This window comes from Abramis brama (genome assembly GCF_963993115.1).
Source record: "Abramis brama genome assembly, chromosome: 4".
Classification (NCBI taxonomy): domain Eukaryota; kingdom Metazoa; phylum Chordata; class Actinopteri; order Cypriniformes; family Leuciscidae; genus Abramis; species Abramis brama.
The window spans coordinates 42203306-42216320 of record NC_139966.1 but is presented as its reverse complement, the minus strand read 5'-3'; the positions used below and the strand labels follow the sequence as shown (position 1 = coordinate 42216320).

The 13015-nt window shown below is 39.0% G+C and overlaps 1 protein-coding gene across 1 annotated transcript; it reads right to left on the bottom strand.

Annotated features, from left to right (window-relative positions):
• Positions 1-2173: 2173 nt before the first annotated feature.
• lrrc17 (leucine rich repeat containing 17) lies at positions 2174-12930 on the bottom strand. Its single transcript, XM_084112729.1, has 4 exons — positions 12730-12930; positions 9192-10025; positions 6189-6344; positions 2174-2840 (listed from the first exon to the last, which is right to left on the bottom strand). The coding sequence occupies exons 2-4, from the start codon at positions 9919-9921 to the stop codon at positions 2413-2415; spliced, it is 1314 nt and encodes a 437-aa protein (XP_083968855.1). The 5' UTR covers positions 9922-10025; positions 12730-12930; the 3' UTR covers positions 2174-2412.
• Positions 12931-13015: the final 85 nt, after the last annotated feature.

Below are 13015 nucleotides of genomic sequence, written 5' to 3'. Positions count from 1 at the left end.
TTTCTCCAGACATATACATCACAGGACTGACTTCATGTGCTTATACACGTCTCCATTTTATAGACTATAGTTTCTCTTTGTGCTACATCTTGTTGGAGAATTAGCTTATGGGCTCCATAACAAATGAGCATGTGGGCTCCAACTTGTGTAGGACACCAATGTGGGTGCCTTGCAGGGGAAAATAAATTATATATGCTTACATGGGCCTGAAACATACTCCGCGCAAGTATGTGAACAATTTCATACGTTATTGCATCCTAAAATGTGTCCGAATTAAATTCACATCACGACTTTATGCACTGCATTCTCATGCATTGTTCACAACTTGTAATAATTACTTCAATGATCTTAATGTTTCTGCTGTAAATTATTATTAGCAAACTGTGTGATTTGTGTATGTAGCCTATTTTCTGAAATACATTATTCGGACACAGTCACCTCTGATAACAGATCACTCTAAATTGTTATGTAGACACAGGCATTTTCTGTAAAGCTGCTTTGAAATGATGTGTATATTGTGAAAAGCGCTATACAAATAAACAGGGTTCTCAAGTCTTACGCATTGGCCGTGAGACACACGCAATTCAACCAGTTCACACGCCACACCGTGTATTTCTCACGCTGAAAAGGCAATGCCAACCAAGTTGTCCTTCAAGCTTTATAACGTTGTATACGAGGCGCAGGCACACAAAGTGAAGTTTCCTGCCGCCAGGCGCCAGCACGTATCGGCCAGATTGCGTTCGTTACTAGGCAACATAGATGCGCGAACACACGGAAGTTGACGGAACATTCTCGGCCACCACAACATTCTGTTGTTCGTTACTAGGTAACCAACAACATTGCGCGAACACACGTCGTGATGGAGAAGGTAAGTTGAAAGAAAGCTCGTCTAACATTTTTAGAATTAAAGAATTATTTAGGTCTCATTGCTTCATTTTCTTTTTAAAGGTGACCGGTTTGAGCCGATTTGGACGGCTGTCAAAGATTGCCAAACTGGTTTTAATTCTTCCCCACTCCAATGCAGATGCAGAGAGAGTGTTCTCTGTTGTAGGTTTGAACAAAACCAAAACTAGAAACAGGTTGGCTCTGGACGGAACACTGTCATCCATTATGACAGTGAAAATGTCTGGCATCGAGCCACAATGCTTCAAGTCGGAGCCCCCTACCCCTGTTATCAAGGCATCAAAATATGCAACAAACACACAACACAAAACACATTTCATAAGCTAGAGTGTGTACTCTTGTGTACATACACACACACACACACAAACACACACACACACACACACACACACACACACATTAATACTCTAATATGTCATTTGTTCACAATGTCCCACCACACAATAAATCATTATACCATTTCGACTAGACACATTCAAAATGCAAAAAGATTTGTTTTTCCAAACTGTTTGGAGCAATTTGTTATATTTTTGTAATTTTTGTATATTTGTAATTTTGAAATATAACATTAAAGAGTTTATTTGATGTGATGAATTGCTCTGTCATTTATCAGATTTACCAATTGTTATAATTTCAATTTGTGCTGGTTAATTATGAACAATGGGTAAAATTGGGGGGTGGGGGCGGGGCTCCATTAGGGCTCCTCCCCTAACCGCATGTGATCTCAATCCAAGCTTTTGATAAAACTTGAGAACCCTGAATAAATGTGAATTGAATTGAATTGAACTATTGTCATTGCAGAGCAACAGATTGAAGAGAATCTTAATGAGCAAGTTAGTTGAATTTAATGAAACTGTTGCATGCTTAAGCCGTGGTGCGTGATTACTCTAGACTTTGAGCACACAAAATTTCTACGGACACTGTAACGGTCGTCGACATATAATAAATAGTATTACTTTCAAAATGTAAAAATATACAATCTTCTTAAATTTACTGCAAAAATATGCGTTCTTTTAATTCAGCCAAGAGGTCACGCCTCTCACGTCTTCATGTGAGGCAAGTTCACCAAACATGAACTTTGGAAAGCAGTGAAATGTGAAACTTTGCATTTGGCAGTGTTACCGTCCCTTTAGACCCAAAACTTACTCAACTCAAAATACGTGAACGATTAGTAAATTATGTTGGAATATTTATGTTTAGATGAACTATCCCTTTACGCATTTGTGACTGTGTGCATACTTAGTTAATGAAGAAACATCAGACCCATCGATGAATAAAAATCTGTAATTTTATTTATCAAGATTCAATTTACAAAATGACTCATAAAAAATACTAAACACAATAATGTACGTAAACATCAACCGCATGAATTCTGATTGGACTGAATGAATCTGCAACTGTGTCAGTCTAAATTTTGCTGGAAAAACAATTTGTTCATGACAAAATAAAAAAGTTAACCTAGTTCCCAACAACATCACAAAAGTTCCCAACAACATCACAGTTTCTGCCTTAAGTCAGACGGATTATCTCATATTTCTTGTGCCCTCTGTAAGGTCTGGGCCCCAATTCTAAAACCAGCTCTTCGTCTATTTTAGCAGTGAGCTCCTGAGCTGTGGTGTCCGCCGGGTCAGTGCCAGGTGACTGGCCCAGCTGCTTGTCTTTAGGACAGTCTGCGTTGTAGGTCTTCACGTAGTTTTCCACCGGCCAACCACGAAACTCTTCTGGTTCACTGCACACCAGACCTGTGTAGGACACACCTCGGTGGTGCTTCAGCCAGTAGATCAAGTAATGAATGTTGTAATCACAAATCCAGGGATTGTCCCCCAGAGACAGTTTCTTCAGGAAGTACAGGTCCTCCAAAACACCATATTGAAAAAATGTCAGGCTGTTGTTGGACAGGTCCAATTCTCCCAAGTACAGTAGACCCATAAAGGCAGCTACAGAAAACAGAAAAAAACATAAAAAAAGTAAATAGATAGACTGTCTCTTCAGATTTGTTTCAAAACGTTTTAATAGAGATAAATAATGAATAATAAAAAAAAACACATTATAAACTAATTACGACTAAAATAAAATAAAAATAAGTACAAATTAAACTGTATTGACTGCAACTGTGATATGTTTTTGAATATCATAGAATTTAAACTCCTCCCTCAGTTTTAGAAAATACATTATGAAATATGTCTGGTTATGTGTTATTATAAATAAAATAGATTTATATGATTTTATATATTTGTGATTTATACTTGGTTTATATGATTATATAAATGTAATATATATTCTTGACTGAATAATTCAGTTAAACACAACCTATTATACCCTTTTCCAAAGTCTTTTTTGGGTTTTCATGCTTAAAGGCACACTATGCAGTTTCCGTTTTTCTCAAACAGCGACCCCTAGAGTCGCTGTGGAGTACTTGTATTTAACGTTACTGTCGTAAATACCACTCGTGCAGAGCCGTCTCTGCACTCTTCCTACCGCAATTTCTTTGTTTTCTTCGTCGACTCTGCCATGATTCACGTCTGAAATGCGTGCTAGTGTCTTCCATAGAGGCTGCTTCATATGTTGTTGATGTATGTGACGTCGTGCCGTAAAGCAAGTCGTGATTCTCGCGAGATTTGGCAGGGCGCCACCTCTAAAACTTGCATTGCAGGTTTTGCCAGCGGCGTCCCTCCCCACCCCCACCCCCCTGATTGGTTGGATGGACCAGTGTGTTGTGATTGGTCAACTGCTTCGAATGTGTTTCGGAACCAGGTCTTTTGCATATGCCTAATAATGAGGGATATTGTGACGTGTACATTCCCGGAAGAAAACTCTATAGACTACAATCGAGGCGGTTCAGGGAGTTCAGAAACAGTGCTTACTGATATAGAAAATAACTCCCTTTGGAGTGTCTGTGACATTTCTGCTTTTAAACATTCTGGTACAATCTCTCAATAGATTTCCACCATAAGTGCATTACTTTTTTTTTCTTCTTTTTTTTACTGATTACACATTATTTTCTGTGTTTTAATTGAACCCAGATCATTTCTTTAATTAGAGGATAAGTCTGAATGAATTACACATCTTTTACATTGAAGTGAGAGAAATTGTCTGTTGTTCAAGCTGTGCTCTCGCTGTGATATCTGAGCTGACTGATGAACTAAACAGAAGGAAGACTGCAGTTCTGTTGTGAGAATAAATCAGTGTTATCATCTCTCTCGGGAACCATTAGATGACACACCCTGCTGGTCTGTTCATTAGAAACAACTGACTGTGATTAAGTGCATTTTTTGAAGCAGTTTAGAAAGGATTAAGTGTCTTATAATTATAGCAACACCAGCAAGTACTTAGCTTTTGTTTGTATTTCCATAGTGAGAGAAAAAGACTAATGTGAATTAGTCGTATACCAAAAAACGTCTGAGGAAGCATTTTTGGGGTAGACTTGACTTAAAAATGCAGGCAGGGGTCTACAGTGGTCAGGTAATTAAATACATGCCATGTATTATTACTTACAAAGGACTTTTGAAATGGGTTTGCTTTAAACCAAATACAGTTGACTGTACAGTATCTGATGAAAAGATTTTCAGAAAGTTTAGGAACCCACCACTCTCAACAACCCAGCTGTGCTGTCTTTGTAACACTTTAGCCATCATTAAAGGGGTGGTATAATGCCCTTTTCACAAGATGTAAAATAAGTCTCTGATGTCCCCTGAGTGTGTATGTCACACACAGGTGACATACCCCACAGATATTTTTTAATAGCATGTTAAAATTGTCACTTTTTGATAGTGAGCAAAAACACGCTGTTTTTATGTGTGTCCCTTTAAATGCAAATGAGCTGCTGTTCGCTGCAAAGAGGGCGGAGTTTCAAGAGCTCATGTGTTAGCAGCTCCGATTACCTCACACAGTCACACACTGAAAATTAAGTAGCCTACATGAAAGATTACACTGTGCATAATGACATTGTTGAAGATATAGATGTCGTTCTCTCGAAATATGAAGTCGTGGCCACGAGAAAAATATATCGTTCCCTCAACATATGATCTCGAGGCCACGACTTTGCATCGCGTGGCCACGACATAATGATGTCATTACCTCAACAAAATGATTATAATCACGTTCCCACGACTTAATATGACATTCCCACAAGATATTATGACGTTCCCACGACTTAATATCACATTCCCACGAGTTTATATGTTGTGGCCACGACAAAAATAAGTGAACCGAACATGTCCCCTCCCGGTCACCGTGTGACAACATGTAGAAAGCAACAGGACATTTCTGAACGGTTAGTTGATGAATTTATGTAGCTGATGTGGAGTTAATTATCTTCTAGTCATTGATTAGCATATTCTTTCATGATAATTTTTTATCATGTTTATGGGTTTATGTAAATGTTAGGGTTAGTGATGTCACTAACCCGGGAGGAAGCTCATGTAGTCCCTACCAGCGGTTTGTTGTAGTCCTTAAAAAGTTATTTCTGTAAAAGAAAATATCTCCCTCTGCTTTGAACTTTGAGCGTCGTAACTTTGCAGATGTTGTTTATGCTCAAAAAGCAACATTACACACTAACTAAAGTTAAAAAAGTGAAATTATAATCAACCACCCCTTTAAGATCATTAGCAAATGTTCATTCAAATGATATATCATCTCCACGCAGATCCCAGTTGTTGAAAACACTGGCTTTAACAGACTAAATCTTTTTGCATTGCATGGAAGAATGAACACAGGATTCCCAGAGCTGCTAAATGTGTCTACTCAGCAAGAAATAGCCTACATCTTTTTACAAGCAATTCTGTTCAGCGAAACCCCCTGCTCTGTTTTCTCTAATTGGTAAAGGCTTGAAAATTATGATGCTGATGTTTATTGCTTTCTCCACAATAACAGCTCTTGATAGCTGTGCTGCATTGAGGCACGCTTTGATTTTTCTCATGACTACTTTTCAAAAAACCTCATAATTTTCTTAGGTCCTTTCACCCACCCATTCCTTTTGATGAGTGATTGTGGGACATAGAATGCCTCATTTTTTGAGTCCAACAGAAAGGAAAGTTAATGATTTCCAGTTGACCAACCATGGATTCCACAACTGGTGTTGTCTTTTCAGTCGGTGCTTGACAAGATGCTTTAAAGCTTTAATTTCAGACATATTCTTAATTGAGACTCCTTCCTTGTATTACACATTGTTGTACACCAAACACCTGCTTCCTGTACTTTGTATATAATCTTTGTTCTTTCATCCCTCAACCATCAAATAAGTATACGTCTTGATGACTGGATTTTGTCGTGCACCGATGGCTCACCTGTGTCGATGCTTTTAAGACTGTTTCCACTCAGGTTCAAGAGCTTTAGGTCTTTAACGCTTACAAACTCCTTTGGTCTCAGCTGCTTGATGTTGTTTCTGGATAAATCCAATCTCACAATATCCAGCGGGATGTCAGCCGGCACAGTTTTAAGGTCTGTGGAAGAGAGAGTTTAATTACTATGATCATGTAGGCCTATTGTAATGGTACCTTCATAATTATCACAAGTTTGATTGACAGTGCATTCGGCTACAAATGTTGCTTCATTTTGATTTCCAAGGGAATATTGTGTAGTACAAAATTGTCCAAGTGCTTGCCAAATGATTTCCAGCAGGCTAACCATACATGGAAACATCTGCCATGACAATTTTTGGAAGTTCTGTACAGTTGGTTCCTCGTTGGTGGTCTTTTAAAGTCATTTTCTCTGACTCTTTACTGATAATGGCATTCAAACGAACTAGTATCTGTATATGGATCTTAAATTTTATGTGTGATAGTAAACGTTGTGAAGGAGCTCTCTATTTATTTTGGAAGAATCTGGGCACTCGAAAGCTCAACGCAACACTTTAGAGGGCTCCACCAAACCCTGCCTGGCCATATTTATTTATATCACCACAGAGAGAGCTATTAAAATCGTACACATGGCACACGTTTGGTGGTAACACTCGAAACTCTGCGAGACATCACTGTCTCTGTAATACTCGGAAATGTTATCGTGAGACTCGTCAGCTTGACATGTGTGAAAGCTATTCAGCATGCAGAACAGATACAGCTGCACTTCCCGCTTGAACCCGCCAGAGCACCTGTTTTAAACCCTAGAGTGCCTTCAATGAGAGATCTTGCTCAGATTTTACATTCTGCAGTCTGTCACCTATATAAACAGATTTACCCACAGTTGCTACTATAGAGTCGATTTTATACTATACAGTTTCTCTGGAATCTGGAGGCTTCTGAATTGTACCCAAAGAAATTAACATGCCGTTATTCTTGTGACTGATTCAAGGAAAAGCTTTCCCAGAAGCTGAGTTCACAAATACTTGGCTTTTAGTCTCCTGCTCTTGCCACAAGATTCCTGCCGAAAGCCTTTTTAAAGCTGACAAAGAAATAGCCATTTATCCCTTAGGTCCCGGAACAGATGATGTAATGCTAAAAAAAGTGTGACTTTTGATTCAGGATGCCTCCCTCAACTCCAGACTGCTGACTCAATATTTCTGACAAGTGGAGAAGCCCAAATCCCACTGACTTCGAAACCCATCTGACTTCATTTAGTTCACATTGACTGTAATGTATCACACACGTTTTGCTTGCCTCATCTAACCCTGATGACTCTGTCTTTGGCCTGGCTGTGTCTCTTGTCTTGTTATGAATGTCAGAGCATGTTTAGCTAGTGTTTCAAAATAATGAACCTTGCTTTACAAGATGGAGAACTCAAGATTCATGTTCAGTAGATTGAAACTAAGGGTTCCAGATAATATAAGTGAAAAATATATGTGGAAAATGCCATTTTTAAGTTGCCAAGTAGAGACCATCAGATTTATCATTTTTATAGATTAATCAGTAACAGTTTAAGCTTTTGTAACAGAAATGTGCAATGAGTGGCATTGAAGTGCTCAAAATATCAGTTCACTAAAATATCTGCTGATTGGTGATATATTTGACTTTCTGGGAAAAGAACATATGAAGAGAAAAATGTTGCAATGACAAAGGACTCTTTCATAGTTAAACACTGAATTATATATGTCTTCCTTTGTCATATCTTACAGCCATCTCTTCGTCAGAAAAATCCACTCTTGTCCTTAATTCTTCCCCAAAACACTATAAGCCACGCATATGACACAGACAGCATTGTTCTCGGATTCCCATGGAGATTTGCATGTATAGCCATAGCAATGTGGTATTTCCTTAGACTTTTTTTAGGGGACAGAGTCACAAGGAGATCTTATGTGAGCATTGCTTTGCCTTTTGACAACAGTCTGAATATGACATTAATCTGTCCTTAGAGCAGGGTCTCCAGATGTTGAAGCTGGAAAGATACTCATTGCCTTTCCGCTAGTTCTCTGCATCTTATATTTCATGTTACCAGACGTTTGTTCCACTCTGCTTTGAATTAGAGTAACTTACCACATGCTGAGTCAGCAGAAATTATAAATCTTCCAGAAATGTTTCTTCAGAAATCAATCAATCTATCTACAAGTTGATATTTTTTTATTGTATTTTTTTCTCAAATGCACACCAACATCTCATACTGTGTCTGTGTATGCATGTGTCGTTTCTTAAACAGTACAGATAAAAAGCTGCTTTAGCACAATTAAAAGGGAGTTTCTAGGGATTTGAGGAAAGCGTTACTCATTGTGTGTTTATTGTGGAATAAATTACACTTTGCCCTTGCGGGTACTGCAGAGTAACCACTAGAGTACATGATGACACAGAAAAAACTTTTCAATTCACTTAAAAGAAACTGCTCATTTTCAAACTAACCCTGTTCATCTTTCTGTCAGATTTAATTGTTTAATTGCATTTCATTTGGCAGCCTTCTTCACAAATCTTTCCATATTCATGGAAATTATTTAAAAGAATTACAGATAATTCAATAAAGTGAGTAGTAGGCTACATTAGTGAGGTCGAATAGTTGAATTTTTTTAATGGTTTTAGTGGGAATGCTCATCACTGAATAAAGTACCTATTAAAAGCTCTTTCGGCCAATAAAATCTCTTTGGTGGACAGAATTGTTTGTGATTAAGGTAACACAACTAGCCAAATGTCGCTCACTCTGTCTAAGTAACCCTTCTGTTTGTAGACACTTTCAACATCACAACATAAACTTAAAATACTATGTGAACCTTTGCACTGGCCATTATGGTCACCATCATTTGCCAATTGGGAATTATTGGATTTTCCCAAACAAGGCAATGTGTTCTGTTACTTCACAACCCAAACTTTATTTTTTATCCCACTTCTCCCCAAATGTCCCTCACATTGTTAAGCAATAAATAGATTTCTCACCTCTGTTCCTGCAGTCTAGATGGAGCACAGGGTGGACATAGGTGTGGCAGAGAGAGGTTGCGTCAGACCTTTTTTGTGAAGCCGGAAAGATCTGATTCTTCGGATTCTCCGGCTGAAGGGAGCACAGCAGCTCTGCATCCAGCTTCTTCAGTTGCCTCCCCTTAAATTCACTAGGCTCTGCACATCGTGCGTAATTGCCGATGTTACGGTTACTGGGCACTTGTATGAATCTAACCAGGGTGTCCAGCTGGCAATCACACCTCCAGGGATTATCATGGAGTCGTAAGTACTTGAGTTGTGGCATGGGGATCAACGTGCCTTCGCTCGCCACCTGCAGATGGTTGTGCTGCAGCAGTAAAGTGGTCAGACTGCTCAGGCCGTTGAACGCTCCCTCCTCTATGCGGGAAATTTCATTCTGTTGGAGATCCAGGCTCCTCAGGTTCCGGAAGTGACTGAAGGTGTTGTCTCGCAGCACCTGAATCTTGTTCCGTCCCAGCTGCAGGTGGTGAATGTCCTCCGGCCAGCCCAATAGTACCGCTTTCAGTTGGCGCTCTTGGCAGTCAAAGAACTTTTCCCCATTGACTGAACTTTCCTTGCAGTCTGCAGCGAACCGCTTGACTGTACTTGAACGTTTTCGACTCCGACCTCGAAGTCCCTTCCCACCCTTTCGTGCATCAGCTGCCCAGATTACCAGGCACAGCAGCAGCAGCAGACCGCAGAGCAGCCGCATGGCAAAAAGCAGCAGCTGGGTGAACCAGTCAAGTGAAGTCTCAGCGTAACCTTTATGAACCAAGCGCTTCCTTTTGTCAGAGTGAGAGGTCACAGCTGCAGTCCCTGAGAATAGGCAAAGGAAATGTAAATAACCGCACAGCCAAGATCTGTATTCTGAACAGAGGGAGAGGGCATACGTATAAGTGAAAAGAACCTTTATCTAACTGTAAATTCATGACAAGTAAAACCTTGTAGGACAATACTTTTAATACAAGTTAAACTCAGTTGACAACAAATAATTTTATCTTCGGGCTAGCATCTGAAGCATTCATATGCCACAAGGTGAAGCTCATATTTTTGCCAAATCACTTATATTAATGCTTCCATAAAAATGCTGTTCTAGGAAGATGAACTTTTGGATTTGTCAGGTAAAGATTTTGCTTAAAGCCCTTAGACTGTTTTTTGTTGGTTAGCGTTGGTTAGCGTTGTTGAACTGTATGAATGTATGCAGACAATGTGTTCTTAGCATTAGCATTTATTAGCCCTGTTTACTTTCATTGACAGTATGTTATTTAAACTGTTTTTAACTTCATCTCTAAAATCTATTTACTGCTCACAAATCACCTCTCGTGAGAAACATTACCCAATGAATTCATTATCTTTAGATAATCTTCAATTCTTGAATTTGATTGTTTGACAGATGTTCCAAGTTGATTTTTATGGCATGGCTGTGAAGTAGTTCCAGGTTTGTGGACTGCACTACATTTCAATATCACTTTGCCACATTCTTTCTGAATTAGTAACAGTGGCGGCTTGGGTCATAAAAAGTAGATGTAGACACAGGATCAGTATAGGAATGGAAACCCCTGAAAAGTATCTTGAAATAAACACATTATAAACAAGTATGTGCAACTGTGATATAATTTAGTATAAAGTAAGCATTGAATTATAGAAATGAATGCACACCTGACATCCACTTTGTGTGTCATGGCTGCATTTCCACCGTTTTGCATTAATAATAACCAACAATTTAATAGCCAAAAATCTGTTATGAATAAACTGTTGTGTAACTCGCTGATGAACGATTCATGGCACTAGCACTCATTGGTCCTTCTCACTAGCAGATATCAGTGAAAATCAGAAATTCACAGATGGATTTTGAGGCTTCAGAGTTTTCCCTGCCTTTCAAGACTCTGTAAAACTACTAACAGGTCTTGTCAAGTCTTGAACTTCTGACAGTCTACATACACTCTTCCAGTCTACAGTTACGTTGCTTTGCAGCTATTTTCACAGATGTAACATGGAATTAAATAGTAGAAATTGTATTTGCTGGAACTCTTCCATGTTCTTTCTTTCCAGTGATAAAATTATATGACTGACATCAAATGAACACACTATGTGATAATTACTTAGCCTCTTTTGTGTTGCACATCTTATGTCAATGGACAATATTCATAGTGCATATTATGACAGATTGCAATGCATTGCTATGCAGTTTCATCTGCAGACATCCAGTCGGACAGTACTTACCAAACCAAAATGGAAAATGGCTTTTAGAGGATGCATCTGGCAGCATTACAGATTAAAAAAGTTTCAAATCTTGAGATTTTGATGTTGAAATCTATTAAAAAAAATTAAGTCAAGATCACAAGAAAACATGACAAAATTATGGCCTTTTAATTTGTTTTAATTGATCCGAGACCAGTCTCAATGTGCCTTGGCTACATTTATACGTAATTTTTGATGTTGTCAAGTGTGTTCCGATCACTGAAACGCATGTTAATCTCAGGTATAAAGGGAGCCTGTGCGGATTTCTGTCTGAAACATATAAGCTCTGCTAATGGAGCGGACATTAACAGGAAGCAGTCAGCACTTCAGGTGAACGAACCAGCATAACGCAGCCCTTGTGTGAGACCCTGGCTGCCATGATGGCCTTGGTTTACTACAATAATAGAAAGAAAGGAGAACCAAGGGATGGAAAGCTTCAATGGGAAATGAAGAAGAACACAGGCACTGTTCGCTGTCCAACATGAGGGGGGAGTGTGTATTTTCTTTTCATCTCCGTTCTTTTTTTAATTTCCATGCCACCCAAATTCCAGGTTTACCAAGTGTGTTCAAAAGAATGCTCCTGATTATTTCAAATCCAAAGTTAAGGACACCCTAGTCTTTTAGGTTAGAGACCTTGAGAAGGATTTACCCCCCTCCTACACAGTGAAGATCCCAATTATCAGGACAATGTGTTTGAGAGAGAACAAGCTTGGCCAAGCAGTGCGTAATTAAAACCATTTGAACTTCCTGCACTGGCAGGAAAATACTTTTTTTTCTTCTATCAGAGGTTTTTCCTGAATTAATTTTAACTCAGCCTTTTTAAACAAGTGACACAATGATTAAATCTCTGTTCAAATGAAAAACCTACTCAGCACACATATTTAAGCAGAGGAACCCTTGGACTCACATAGATCAACATAAAAATAAAAAAATCAATACTTTGTCTGTACTTTTTTTTTTTTTTTTTAATAGAAGACCACAAACATGCATTTTAGAATAATCACCCAGTCTTTGCTACTTTTTTGAACCAGCATGTGGAGTTCACATGTCTCAGACACAATTGCTTAACAAACTGTTCACATAAACTGGCTCCAGTCAATGCCCTGATCCCAGCCAAAATTAAAATTGCAGAAAGCATGCAAGCCCTCTGTTACAAAAGTGCAGTCCAGTGCACGACTTACTGTACATCCATCTGCACTGGCATTGCAGGAAATATTTTCTCGTACGTAAACTACACACATGCAAACATATACATTTAGAATTTAAGTTTTTTAGATACCTGTGCACAGGGAAATGCATCCGAAAACTCATCCAATCTGGATATGTCCTGTTAGCAGATCTTTTTGTCCTGTCATGAGCTTTGTGCAGTGCTGGATGCCTGAACTCTCTCGGTCTGACTGTGTGTGTATGTGCATGAGCGTGTGTGAGGCTCAGTGCAACCCCCAAAGCTTGTGCCTGGTTTTAAATTACACGCTGTGTCTCTGTGCAGGCGAGCAGACCCACATGTCCCATTTACAACTGTACCGCCTCCAGGCTTCCAGCACTTTGTCTCTTTATTAGTCTGA